The sequence below is a fragment of the Myotis lucifugus genome, unplaced genomic scaffold, assembly GCF_000147115.1.
Source record: "Myotis lucifugus unplaced genomic scaffold, Myoluc2.0 scaffold_199, whole genome shotgun sequence".
In the NCBI taxonomy this organism is placed as follows: domain Eukaryota; kingdom Metazoa; phylum Chordata; class Mammalia; order Chiroptera; family Vespertilionidae; genus Myotis; species Myotis lucifugus.
The window spans coordinates 126,516-139,152 of NW_005871247.1; the positions used below are offsets into that span (position 1 = coordinate 126,516).

The 12,637-nt window shown below is 43.3% G+C and overlaps 1 protein-coding gene across 3 annotated transcripts in view; it reads left to right on the forward strand.

Moving 5' to 3' along the window:
* Window positions 1-64: 64 nt before the first annotated feature.
* LOC102440416 (Golgi apparatus membrane protein TVP23 homolog B) overlaps window positions 65-12,637 on the forward strand; it is a 41,325-nt gene continuing 28,752 nt past the window's right edge. For 2 of the 3 annotated variants that reach the window (XM_023761121.1, XM_023761122.1), the window contains exons 1-4: window positions 65-1,334; window positions 2,318-2,462; window positions 6,704-6,793; window positions 8,235-8,366. In XM_023761121.1, coding sequence (XP_023616889.1) covers window positions 2,415-2,462; window positions 6,704-6,793; window positions 8,235-8,366 — 270 coding nt within the window. In that variant the 5' untranslated portion in view covers window positions 65-1,334; window positions 2,318-2,414. The remainder of the gene's footprint in view (window positions 1,335-2,317; window positions 2,463-6,703; window positions 6,794-8,234; window positions 8,367-12,637) is intronic. The other variant, XM_023761123.1, reaches the window with a different exon arrangement.

The following is a 12,637-nucleotide window of genomic DNA, read 5'->3' on the forward strand; positions in this document are numbered from 1 at the left end:
CTTGCCCTCCAGTAGCTTACGCTTGAGGGAAGGAGTACGTAAGAATAATTCTTATTCTTGCATAAGAATATCCCGAGATAATTGTTCAAATGGAGATTTGTTCAAGTGCTGTGGGGACGGGAAATGGTATGCCTGGGGATTCCAGGTAGAGTTCCTCTGTTAAATCAGTATTTGAGCTGAAATTTGAAAGATGATTTGATTTTGCCTAATGGTGAGTGCTACGTAGGGGATGGGAAAGGGAAGAGCTTTCTGGGTAAACGTGAAAGGCAGAAGGAGGGGAGAGACCCTGGTGTTTTCAGAACATGTAGTAACTGTTGCTGTAGTGTCCAGTGGGAGGGAGTGTCAGAAGGTAAGGAGGGGATCAGATCATGAGATCTAAGCTACATGTGAGGGAGTTAAGTTTTATTCCGTAGGTGTAGGGACACCATAAACAATTTGGGCCGGGAGTGACGGTATGATTTTCGTGTTGGGAGGATCACGCAGTAGATAATAGGCTGGAGTGGAGCTGAGCTTGCCACTAGAACTAGAAGCAGGGAGGCCGATGAGTGGCTGGCACTAGGAAAGGTATAAAGAGCAGGTTTATTGTGGTTGAGGCTGAAGGTGAACTGCGGTGAGTTGAAATGTGAACCACTCTTAGAAGTCTAAAGTTGTGAAAGGAAGGAACCCTTTGGAAAGTGGGAGATAGAAGGAGAGATTCAGGTCAGGGTTTTTAAAAAATATTTTCACTCTATAAAGGACACCTGAAGAAGTTTCTATGCTGATTGGAAAGATCTAATAGAAAGCTTTGAAGATACAAGAAAGTATAAATAAAGGGAAAATTAATGGAACAAGCCCCCGAGGAGGCAGGAAGAGAAGCGATTCAGAGCACAAATGATTTTGCTTTGGGTAAAAAGAGAGTTATGAGAAGGAGTCAGGGAAATAATGCAAGTCAGATGGTTCTGTGAAGGAGCCAGAAATATTTAGTTTCTCCCAATGCAGGACCATCGGCTGCACCCTGGTGGTTTTCACAGGCTTATCAGCTTGGGTACGGATGGAGACAGCAGAAACTTGGATTACCACGTGGGGTTTTGCCAGTCGATTTGGATGGGGGTGAAGGGGCTGCACATGCCCTTTTCCTAAGTTCTGACTCCAGATGGCTTTGACCGTGCCTTAACCTTGTTTTCCATTTTGACTAGCATGCTTGCCTTGTATGTAGTCAGCATGTACATACTGAATTCGTTTTGCTTCATGGGTATTTAATTTTCTTATTAGGACAGTAATGATGACAGTGAAGATGTTGCACTGTTTGATGCAGAAGAGGAAACAACTAATCGACCCCAAAAATCCAAAATCAGGTATGAGGATAACTTTTACGAGTTGCGTTAGTGTCCAGTACTTTCTGCCTGTGACAGCTGATGGGATTCAAGCAGAGTGGTTGTGATGTCCTTGTGAATATTGTATCTCACTAGTGTGATCTTTAGTCTTAGACAAAAATGGGGACATTTCAGATTCTCATTGTGCATAACTGACGTGGAATTTTACTCAACACTGTTTTCAAATCTGCAAATCCAATTACATGAACACTACTATGTTTTCCTTTAAATACTAGTAGTTTCTGTAGATGCATTATGACATTTTGATTTATTGTGCAAATTTCAGAATTGCATCTTGTATATAAACTAACGTGAAAATATCATGCCAAACATTTCTATTCCAAATTTAGTTCTCTCTAAAGAAATTCACTTAATGGAATCAGATTCTACCTGAACTTTGGAAACAAAGTGAGAGATGCCAGTCACAAAAGACCACATAATGTACAATTTCATTTATATGAAATGTCCAGAATAGGCAAATCTATACAAAGTTACATTAATGGTTGCCTAGGGCTGGAGAAGGGATGGGGTTGGTATAAATGGGGGTGAGTGCCCATGGGTAAAGGTTTCCTTTGGGGTAATTATGGTGATGGTTGTACAATCTATGAATATATTTTAAAAAAACATCAAATTATGTACTTTCAATAGGTGAATTGTAAGGTATATGGACTATATCTCAATAAAGCTGTTAAACTCTTCCTGATGGTTACTTTGTCTAAATGCCTGAAGTATCCAATGAGCTGTTAAAGTCCTGTTTACATAATGTATTTGCTGTTTTACAACAGGGCTTAGTCAAATAATGGGGCTTAAGAAAAAAGAGAGGTTGGTGATTTGCTTCTTCCTCAAATCGTCTTTTATTTTGACCAAACTGCATGGTTATGCTATGGCTGAAGCATTTTTCATCTACATCTGCAGTAACTGTCGAAAATGTAATCACATTTCTTTTGTTATGTTTTGGTTTTCAGACATCCAGTGGCATCATTTTTCCATTTATTCTTTCGAGTCAGTGCAATTGTAGTCTATCTTCTCTGTGAATTGTTCAGCAGCAGCTTTATTGCCTGTATGGTGACGATTATCTTGTTATTGTCATGTGACTTTTGGGCAGTCAAGGTAGGTTTGATTGTTTTTATTTTGAAACCATTTAATACGATGAGATTGAATGGTGTATAAACAGTACAAAAAATGAAACATAGCATTTTTATTAATTTATCTTTTTGTTACCTTTGGCCTCATCTGTGTTAAAGTGCCAGGTGTATCAAATCATGTGTAGATTATTACACTATTTGTCAGCCTACATCAGCTTTAAAATCTAATAAATGTGACTACATACTGCTTCTAATCCATTTCACCTGTTTTGCTTTGGGGTCACTTCTGGCTGTCTAGATAAGACATTAAGGAGTACCCACCATCTGTGAAGGCTCTAGCGCAGTAGTTCTCAACCAGGACCTGTTTTGCCCCCCAGGGCACATATGTCTCAATGTCTGATGACATTTTTGGTTATCACAACAGGTGGGGGAAGAGTGCTCTTTGCATCTAGTGGGTAGGGGCCAGCGATGCTGCTAAACATTTTAAATGCACAGATTGGATAGTTTCCCAAAACAGCCCAAATTGTCAATAGTGCTGAAGTTGTAGGGGATAGAAAGGAATGTAAGAAATGGTTTCAAACTCAAAGGCAGTGATGAGTAGAGAGATGGATGGATAGATAACATAGGTACACATGTGATAAAGTAACTTTTAAAGTATAAACTGTAGACTCTAGGTGGTAGGTATATAGGTGTTAACTGTAAAACTACTCTTCTGTGTGCTTGAAATTTTCATGGTAAAATGGTTTGGGGAGGAGGGGGAAAAAAGCAAAAGCTAATTTTGGAATTTCAGATACATATATTGATTCAAAGACCAGTAAGATGTGACAAGTCTGTTCACCGCCACCAACGCAGCAGTTTTTAGACCTTTTGATTCTTACAAATACCAGAAGTGGTTGGTTTGGTAGTGGCCAGTTTCCATAGGCCACAAAATACCAAGAATGAAGAGTACAGAAGTCTGTTTTATTTAAGCTTTTCTTTTGTACAGTCTTCTTTGGCTTGCTTTTCTTTGAATTTCTTCTGTTGCTTTATGCTCTAAAGCAGCCGAGGGCAAACTACGGCCCGCGCGGATCCGGCCGTTTGAAATGAATAAAACTAAAAAAAAAAAAAAAAAAAGACCATACCCTTTTATGTAATGATGTTTACTTTGAATTTATATTAGTTCACACAAACACTCCATCCATGCTTTTGTTCCAGCCCTCCGGTCCAGTTTAAGAACCCATTGTGGCCCTCAAGTCAAAAAGTTTGCCCACCCCTGCTCTAAAGTGTTTGCTGTATCTTGGTCACAATTTTGTTCCCTTTTGTTGTTCATGTAATTTCTGTTTAGCTGGATAGAACATGACCTTCAGTCACTTCTTCCTGGTAATTTCCAATTTCTTATAATTAAATCCTTCTGGGCTTAGAGGTTTAAAAAATATGCCCCCAAAGTATATTTTCTGATAACTTGGGTTTTTTTGTTTGTTTTTTTGTTTGTTTTTAATGAGGGATTTAAAAATGTTACCCTTTATCTGGCAAAATTACTTACAGATATCCAAACAATTGCTATAAAAAGCATAATTAAAAAGTCAAGATGGGCCGAAGCCGGTTTGGCTCAGTGGATAGAGCGTCGGCCTGCGGACTGAAAGGTCCCAGGTTCGATTCCGGTCAAGGGCATGTACCTGGGTTGCAGGCACATCCCCAGTGGGAGATGTGCAGGAGGCGGCTGATCCATGTTTCTCTCTCATCGATGTTTCTAACTCTCTATCTCTCTCCCTTCCTCTCTGTAAAAAATCAATAAAATATATTTAAAAAAAAAAAAAGTCAAGATGGGGAAATTATTGAATGAACTTGGGAAAGGGGTAGGCAGGGTTCCAAACCTAGTTAAAACAGATGTATCATACTAGTAATTATTATAAATTTCAGTATAGTTGTCAAAAGAAGAGATATAATCATTAAAACAAAAAAATTATTTAAAATTTAAAAAAAAATTTAAATGTTGCAGTCTATGGTGCTTTTGCTTTATTCCATACTCTAATGGACTAAAAAAGTTTAATGGTTTTAAAATTCTAGTGTTAACTATTAGTAAAATTTAAAGTAAGTGTGTATCTTTCATAGCATTGGAGAAGATAGAAGCAACTTAAACATAGTTTATAAAGCAAGGGAAAGAAAGCGCATGCCAAGGAAGCTTAAATGTCATAAGGCATAGTACAAGGTGATGCAAGTAGTAGCAAATTAGTACTAACAGTAAATGTAATTTGATTAAACTCTCTTTTTAAAGATGAGAATTCTAAGATTGTGCCAAAAATCAAAAGTCCAACCAAAAAGTTCTAACTGAAATCATGACATTAGAAAAAAGTATAAAATGCAAAGATAACATCAGACCAATTCAAAAAAGAAACTTGGTATTATTATTATTAGATAAAATAGAAATGGGGTAAGACAGCATTCAATGGAAGAAAAATCATTTTATGAATCACAGTAAGGCTCATTCACAGAGTAACAGTACATCAACCTATGTCTAGAGAAAAACTTAGGAACTCTAGGAGAAAATGGAAGGAACATTATTGTGATAATAGTTGACAAGCCACTGTCTTTGACCAATCAAAGCAACAAAAGTTGAATATAAATAAGGTCAAAAGGATCTGAATGAAATGAGGTCAGTTTAATAGTGGTATTTGTAACTTTTTACATGCAAGGATAATTTAATAACAAGAGTTTAGTTCCTATGCAATATTTATAAAATTAATCAAATATCACTACGAAGGAAATTCAAATAAATTGCTCAGAGCAGCTACGTTTTCTAACCCAGTGCAACAAAACTAGAAATTAATAAAAAATAGTTGTTGAAACTGGAACTTTTAAAAGAGCCAATCTAAAAAATATCTTGGCTTAGAAAGAAAACAGAACTGTCTGCTTTTCTACCTAGAATGTTCTTCTCATCTGCATATTACCTTAACGTAGGGATTCCTAATTGTTTTTGTTTCATGGGTTCCTTTTCCAGTCCCATGAAGCTATGAATAGTGCTTTTAAATACCATTCTGTGGTTTTTATTGTGACAAACTACCAGTACTGTTAATTATACTGTGGATAATTGTCTATATTCATTACTTAAAGGTAAACTAAATTTAGCCAGAAGATAGTGAAAATAAAAAGATATAATTTTCCCCATCTAAATTCACAGAACCTCTGAATCTATTAGTGGATGCCATTAATTAAAAATCTCCTGTATTATTGATTTATACTTATTCTTTAAATTTCATTCCAAATGTTGATTCCTCAGAGAGTCATTTTCTGATTCCTGACGAGATAATATTTCCCTGTTAGAATCTTAAGGCACCCCACACCTCTCCCTCACAGTACTTAACACATTTGGTAATGGAACTTATGCCCATTGGTTGGCTGCCTCTCTTCCCCACAAACACGTGAAGCTCCAGGAAGACAGAAAATGTATCAGTTATCCCCATTTTATTACATGCTTAATAAATACTTGTTGAATAATAAGCATTAGGAAAGCTATCAAAATAATTAGTTATGTTCATAAGAGGAAAAGAACTTGGTATATTTGAAGTACTGAGAGAAGTCCAGTACTTGCAACCATTGTCTTAGTTTGAGCAGATATAAAAGATGCCATATAAACTATAGGGATTTCTTTCCCAAGGTCTGGAGGCTGGAAATCTAAAATCAGGGTGCCAGTATCATTGACTTTGGCTGAGGACCCTCTTCAGGGTTCCAGACTACTGACCTCTCCTTGTAACCTCACATGGTAGAGGGCAGAGAAGAGGTCAGAAGATCTCTTTTGATTCTTGTAAGAGCACTAATCCCATCTATGAGGGCTGTACCCTAATGACCTAATCCTAATCACCTTCTAAAATCCATGGTGTGGGTAGAGTGTCAGCATATAAATTTTGGGGGGACATAAACATTCAGTCCATAATAACCAATTTAAGAGATATATAGTTATAAAATATATGTAGCTGCAGTCAGAATATATAGGAAAAATAGGTCACAGTAGCTAAAGAGTAAGGCGTTTAGGAACAAATTACTGAACCGGAGAAAGGACAAGAATTCATGAGGGAAAAGGAGGTGTTTATGTATATGCTTACCCTGTCACCTCCACCCTTGCTGGTCCTGCCATTGCCATTTTGTTTAATCTTTCGTCCAGGCCTGGTATGTAATGGTCTTTAACTGAATATTATGGAGGTAAAGTTGATGCTGTTTTGTTTGTGAAATAATATGGTAGATTTTTAAATAATGCTTTTAAAACATGTTGCATATATTAATCTTTACCAGAATGTCACAGGTAGACTAATGGTTGGCCTGCGTTGGTGGAATCATATTGATGAAGATGGAAAAAGCCATTGGGTGTTTGAGTCCAGGAAGGTAAACTCCTCCCTCCCCCAGTTTTTAGTATCATTCAATGAATTATGTGTAGTTTACATTTGAGTGTCTATGGATGAAGTGTTCAAGATTAAAAGTACTATCCAAATCATTTGTCATGTCAATGCTAAACCAGATGGCCTTCTAAAACTAATTATATTTTTCTTACTAGTTCAGACCAGCAACTGTACAGGAAGGAATCCTCAGGGGGTGGACTTTGGGTTAGAGTTTATATAGTGTGCTGAGCTGCCTGTTAGGAGCTGATGACAAAGGGTCTCTTTCCTTAAGTTGCCTGCCTGGGATTACTGCTTCTAATAGCTTGTTCTGTCCTTGCTCCAATGGTTCTTTCCCATTTGTGGGCAGGAGAAAGAAGGATTGCAACTGGATAGAAAATCTGAATTGATCAGCGCAGTGCCATCTTTAAGTTGGACCTTCCGGAGCCCTAGGGGACCCTGGTCTGTTTTGGGTTGGCCTGCTTGTCTATAATGAACGTTGTTTGGGAGGCAGAGGACAACATTTTTGGAGACAGTACCAATGAAATTGCTTGCCTTCTGCTTGGAAGGGCCTTCACAAGTGTTTCTCAGAAAGCAGCATATGCTTAGTGAGCCCATATTCCTTTACATTATAAAATCTACCTTATAAACAACTCACCACCCTTATAAATTCCTGGGTTCTGCTGAGATATTGGGGTCATTATCCAGAATCCCTCAATTCCATTTTTTTCCTCTGGACCCTGACTCGACTTTTTAGGATGACTATTATCTTGATATCCTTGATCCTCACCTAAGAAGGTATCATTTAAAGCTTCCTTATATGCATAAACATTATAAATGCAAGAAGAATTGAAGTCTATCAGAGATCATTCTTAAACTCTCTACTCTGTCCTGAAAATTCTTGATTTAAAACAAGTATATTTAAACCAGTTTCTAAAGTTACAATAATGGTAGACCTAGTAGCTGGTTTTTTTGTTTGTTTGTTTGTTTGGGTTTTTTTTTGTTTGTTTTTTTGGGTCGGGGGAGGAGGGTGATGGTTCTAACTTAGGACTTTGGTTGTCTGTACAGTGGGGCCTTGACTTACGAGTGTCCCGACTAACGAGTTTTTCGAGATACGAACCGTCTCTCGGCCGATTTTTTGCTTTGAGTTGTGAGCTAAAATTCGGGTTACAAGCCAGCTTCAGATACCCCACCGCTAGTTGGTGCAGCGAACGTCACAGTGAACGCCACAACATCAGCCCAGCATCACTTGTCTCACTTGTTCACTTTAAGATTTGACATACGAGTAATTTGAGTTATGAGCTCTGTCACGGAACAAATTAAACTCGTAAGTCAAGGCCCCACTGTATTTATTTGAATTTGAGGATAAAGTGTTTTTCATAAAAAATGTTAAGCAGTCTTACTGATAAATATCACAAAACATTGGTTATTAAATTCATGTTCTTGTGTAGGCATCTCCTCAAGAGAATAAAAATGTTTCCGAGGCTGAATCAAGAATCTTTTGGTTAGGACTTATTGCCTGTCCAGTGCTTTGGGTGATATTTGCCTTCAGCGCTCTCTTCTCCTTCAGACTGAAGTGGTTGGTGAGTATCAGTGTATAGCTATTGAATAATCCATTAAAATGTCTAATGGATAATCATAGTAAGCATCCATCTACATTAACATTAGGGTCCCATCTTGAGTGGGCAGCTTGATCCTAAATTTCCCATTTGATTTCCCAACTCTCCTTTTTAAGCATTGATGAGCAGAGTCGTAGTAAAGACCCAATTTCACCAGTTCTCCGGATGTCTGGCAGAATTTTAATTTAACCCACCTGGTACAGAGATTACTGTATTTATCACATTGTTAACTTGTGGGATGAGGATATCAGTAAACTCCAGACAAACATGTTTATCTTAGTTTGGAACTAACAGAGTAGTCCTTTTTAAAATATTATTTGCTAACCTGTTCTGGCTATTGCTTATACAGTAAATCTTCCCAAAATTTAGTGGCTTAAAACATCAACAGTCATTTCATGATCTCTCTGTTTCTCTGGTTTATGAGCTTGGGAAGGGCTTGTCTGGAAGTTCTGGCTTCTGTAGTTGCAGTCAGTCAGTTGCTGGAGTGGCTGGGAGCTGGAGTGGCATCTCCTCTTCATGAGGCCCACAGCCTCCCAATGGTCTGAACAAGTGGCTTGGGCTTCCTCATAGCCTGGTGTCCCCATGGCAATTAGATTGCTTACTTGGAGGGTCAAGCTCCAATTAAGAGTGTTTGAGCTCACAATCTGAATTACCTTTTACAACTGTATGAGTTTGCTCAGGCTACTGAAACAAAAGACCACAGACTGGGTGGCTTAAATGACAAACATTTATTTCCTTACAACTCTGGATCCTGGAAGCCTTAGGTCAGTGTGTTGGTTGGGTTGGTATCTTTTGAGGCCTCATTCCTTGGCTTGTAGATGTTCACCTTTTCCCTATGTCTTCATATGGACTTCTCTGTACATGCCTGTGTCCTGTTTTCCTCTACTTATAAAAACATCAGTCATTTTGGATTAGGGCCCACCTAGTGACCTCATTTTATTGTAATTACCTCTTTAAAGACCCTGTCTCTAAATATAATCACACTAGAGGCCCAGTGCACAAATTTGGCTGGCTTGGCTGGCGATCCCTCCTGGGGGAGGAACCATGGGAGGTTGGCCTGCCGCGGGAGGTTGGCTGTAGGAGTGCACTGACCACCAAGGGGCAGCTCCTGCATTGAGTGTTTGCCCCCTGATAGTCAATGCGTGTCATAGCCACCAATCAACCGATCATTCGGTCATTCAGTTGCTTAGGCTTTTCTATATATACTAGAGGCCCGGTGCACAAAAATTTGTGCACTCGGGGGGGCGTCCCTCAGCTTGGCCTGTGCCCTCTTGCAGTCTGGGACCCCTTGGGGGATGACCAACTGCTGGCTTAGGCCCACTCTGGGGAATTGGGCCTAAGCTGGCAGTCAGACATCTCTCTGGCAGCCCGGGAGCCCTTGGGGGATGTCCACTTGCCAGCAGAGAGCAGGCCTAAGCTGCAGTCGGACATCCTTAGCACTGCTGAGGAGGTGGGAGAGGCTCCTACAACAACTGCTGTACTGGCAGCCATCAGACTGGCTTGTGGCTGAGCAGAGCTCCCCCTGTGGGAGTGCACTGACCACCAGGAGGCAGCCCCTCATTGAGCGTCTGCCCCCTGGTGGTCAGTGTGTGTCATAGTGACCAGTCATTCCCAGTCTTTCTGCTGTTAGGGTCAGTTGGCATATTACCCTTTTATTATATAGGATAGAGGCCTCTTGCACGGGTGGGGGCCGGCTGGTTTGCCCTGAAGGGTGTCCTGGACCTGGCCAACCTGGGTGAAGGGCTGATGGGTGTTTGCAGGCTGGCCACACCCCCTTTAGGGTGGGGGGGTTTCCACTGGGGTGCCTGGCCAGCCTGGGTGAGGAGCTGAGGGCTGTTTTCAGGCTGGCCAAGCCCCCCGGTGACGGAAGCTCCCAGCCTCTCCTTTTTTTCTTTTTGTTTAATTCTGGAATTTACTTACCTTCTATAATTGAAACTTTGTTGCCTTCAGTGGAGCTCAGAGCCAGCTCCTGCTCGCTCCAGCTCCGTGGTGATAGCTGGCTGAAAGCAGGTATCTGGGGTTTATTTATCTTCTATAATTGAAACTTTGTTGCCTTCAGTGGAGCTCAGAGCCAGCCAGGAAGCTTGGCTTCCTCCATCACTGGAGCAACCAAGCCTCCTGCTCGCTTCAGCTCCGTGGCTGCCAGCCGCCATCTTGGTTGGGCTAATTTGCATATAGTCGCTCTGATTGGCTGGTGGGCGTGGCTTAAGGCATATCAAAGGTACAGTCAATTTGCATGTTTGTCTTTTATTAGATTTGACTAGAGGTCCGGTGCATGAAAATTCATGCACTGGATTGGGGGATTCCCTCAGCCCAGCCTGCCCCCTCGGGGCAAGAGGCGACCCAGCGATCAGGGGAAGGCCATGCCCCATCACACCTCTTCTGCTACTACTGCCAGCAGCGCAAGCCTCAGCCGGCCCTGGTTACCTGAGCCTCTGGCGGCCCTCGGTGGCTGGACAGCTGCTATCCGAGGCTTGCCTGTGCCTCAGGCTGGCCCTGGGGGGCTGGGGAGCTGAGGGGACTGGGTGTCTCCGGAGGTAGGCACATGTAGCGGCCAGGCCCAACTGGGGGCAGGCCTGGCTTTGCCGTGCACCTGCCACCCTGGCGGGGCTGAGGTGATTGGGTGCCGCCATCTTGTGGCTGTGGGCACCGCCATCTTTGGGAGCGTGGCAGTCAATTAGCATATTCCCTCATTGGCTGTGTGTGCCACCATCTTTGAGAGCAGTCAATTAGCATATTCCCTCTTTATTAGATAGAACTAGAAGCCCAGTGCATGAAATTTATGCACGGGGAGGGGTTCCCTCAGCCCAGCCTGCACCCTCTTCAATCCGGCAGCCCTCGGGGGATGTGCAACTGCCTCTCGCAATCCGGGACCGCTGGCTCCTAACCTCTCGCCTGCTTGCCTGCCCGATCGCTCCTAACCCCTCTACCTGCCTGCCTGATCGCCCCTAACCATCTATGCCTGCCTGATCACCCCAACCACCTCTGCCTGCCTGCCTCTATAATTGCCCCTAACTGCTCCGCTGCTGGCCTGATCGCCCCTAACCACCTCTGCCTCACCCTCGCCCCACACCTGGGACCCTGGATTCCCTCTTCTGATCGGTCACAGGCACCCGGGATCTGGGCTTCTCTTCCTCTGGCCCGCTGCAGGCACACAGGACCCGAGCTGGCTTCGCCCGCGCTGGCCGCAGCAAAAGAGGACCGTGGGCAGGCAGCTTCGCCCAGGTCGCAGGCGCCCAGGACTGCGGGGCAGGTGGCTTGTCCCTCTCCCGGGCTGCAGGTGCAGACGCAGCTACTGGCTCCTGGGACTGCAGGGACCGTGGGGCGTGTGGATTGTCCCTCTCCTGGGCCACAGGCACAGGAGCAGCCGCTGGCACCTCAGACCGCGGGGTGGACAGCTTGTCCCTCTCCCGGGCTGCAGTTGTAGACGCTGGTGCCCAGGATCTCAGGGTGTGTGGCTTGTCCCTCTCCTCGACCGGGCCGCAGACCCAGCCACTGGCTCCTGGGACCGCAGAGCCTGCAACTTGTCCCTCTCCCGGGCCACAGGCTAAGGCATAGCTGCTGGTGCCCGGGACTGCGGGGCAGGCAGCTTGTCCCTCTCCCAGCCACAGCTGGCTGGTCCCTATTCCTCTCTCGTGAGCTCATTTGTTCCTAGCTGGTCCCCATTCCTCTCTTTTCAGTGTTGAGTGTCTGATCTGTTACGGTGTGACAGCATGAGGGCGTGACTGTATATTAGCTCTTTACTGGAGGCCAGGTGCACAAAATTCATGCACAGGGGGTTGTCCCTCAGCCCAGCCTGCACCCTCTCCAATCTGGGACCCCTCAGGGGATGTCCAATTGCCAGTTTAGGCCAGCCTTATCACCCCCTAACAGCTCCCCTGCCGGCCTGATTGATGCCTAACTGCTCCCCTGCTGGCCCAATCGCCTCAACTGCCCTCCTCTGCAGGCCTGGTCACCCCCAGCTGCCTTCTCCTGCAGGCCTGTTTGCCCCAAATGGCCTCCCCTGCTCTCCGGGACGCTTACAACTGCCCTCCCCTCTGGCGATCTGGTGACCACATATGCGGTCATCTTTGTGAATGTCGTGTAGGTCAGGTTGCATATTACCGCTTTATTATCTAGTATGTCTAATTGGTTAGGATAGTATCCTCAGGTCTCAGATATCGTGCAGCATGTAGAAGGACATCTCTTATCTCGTAGTTTGCATCAGGAATCAGACGTTTTACTTACTCTACATT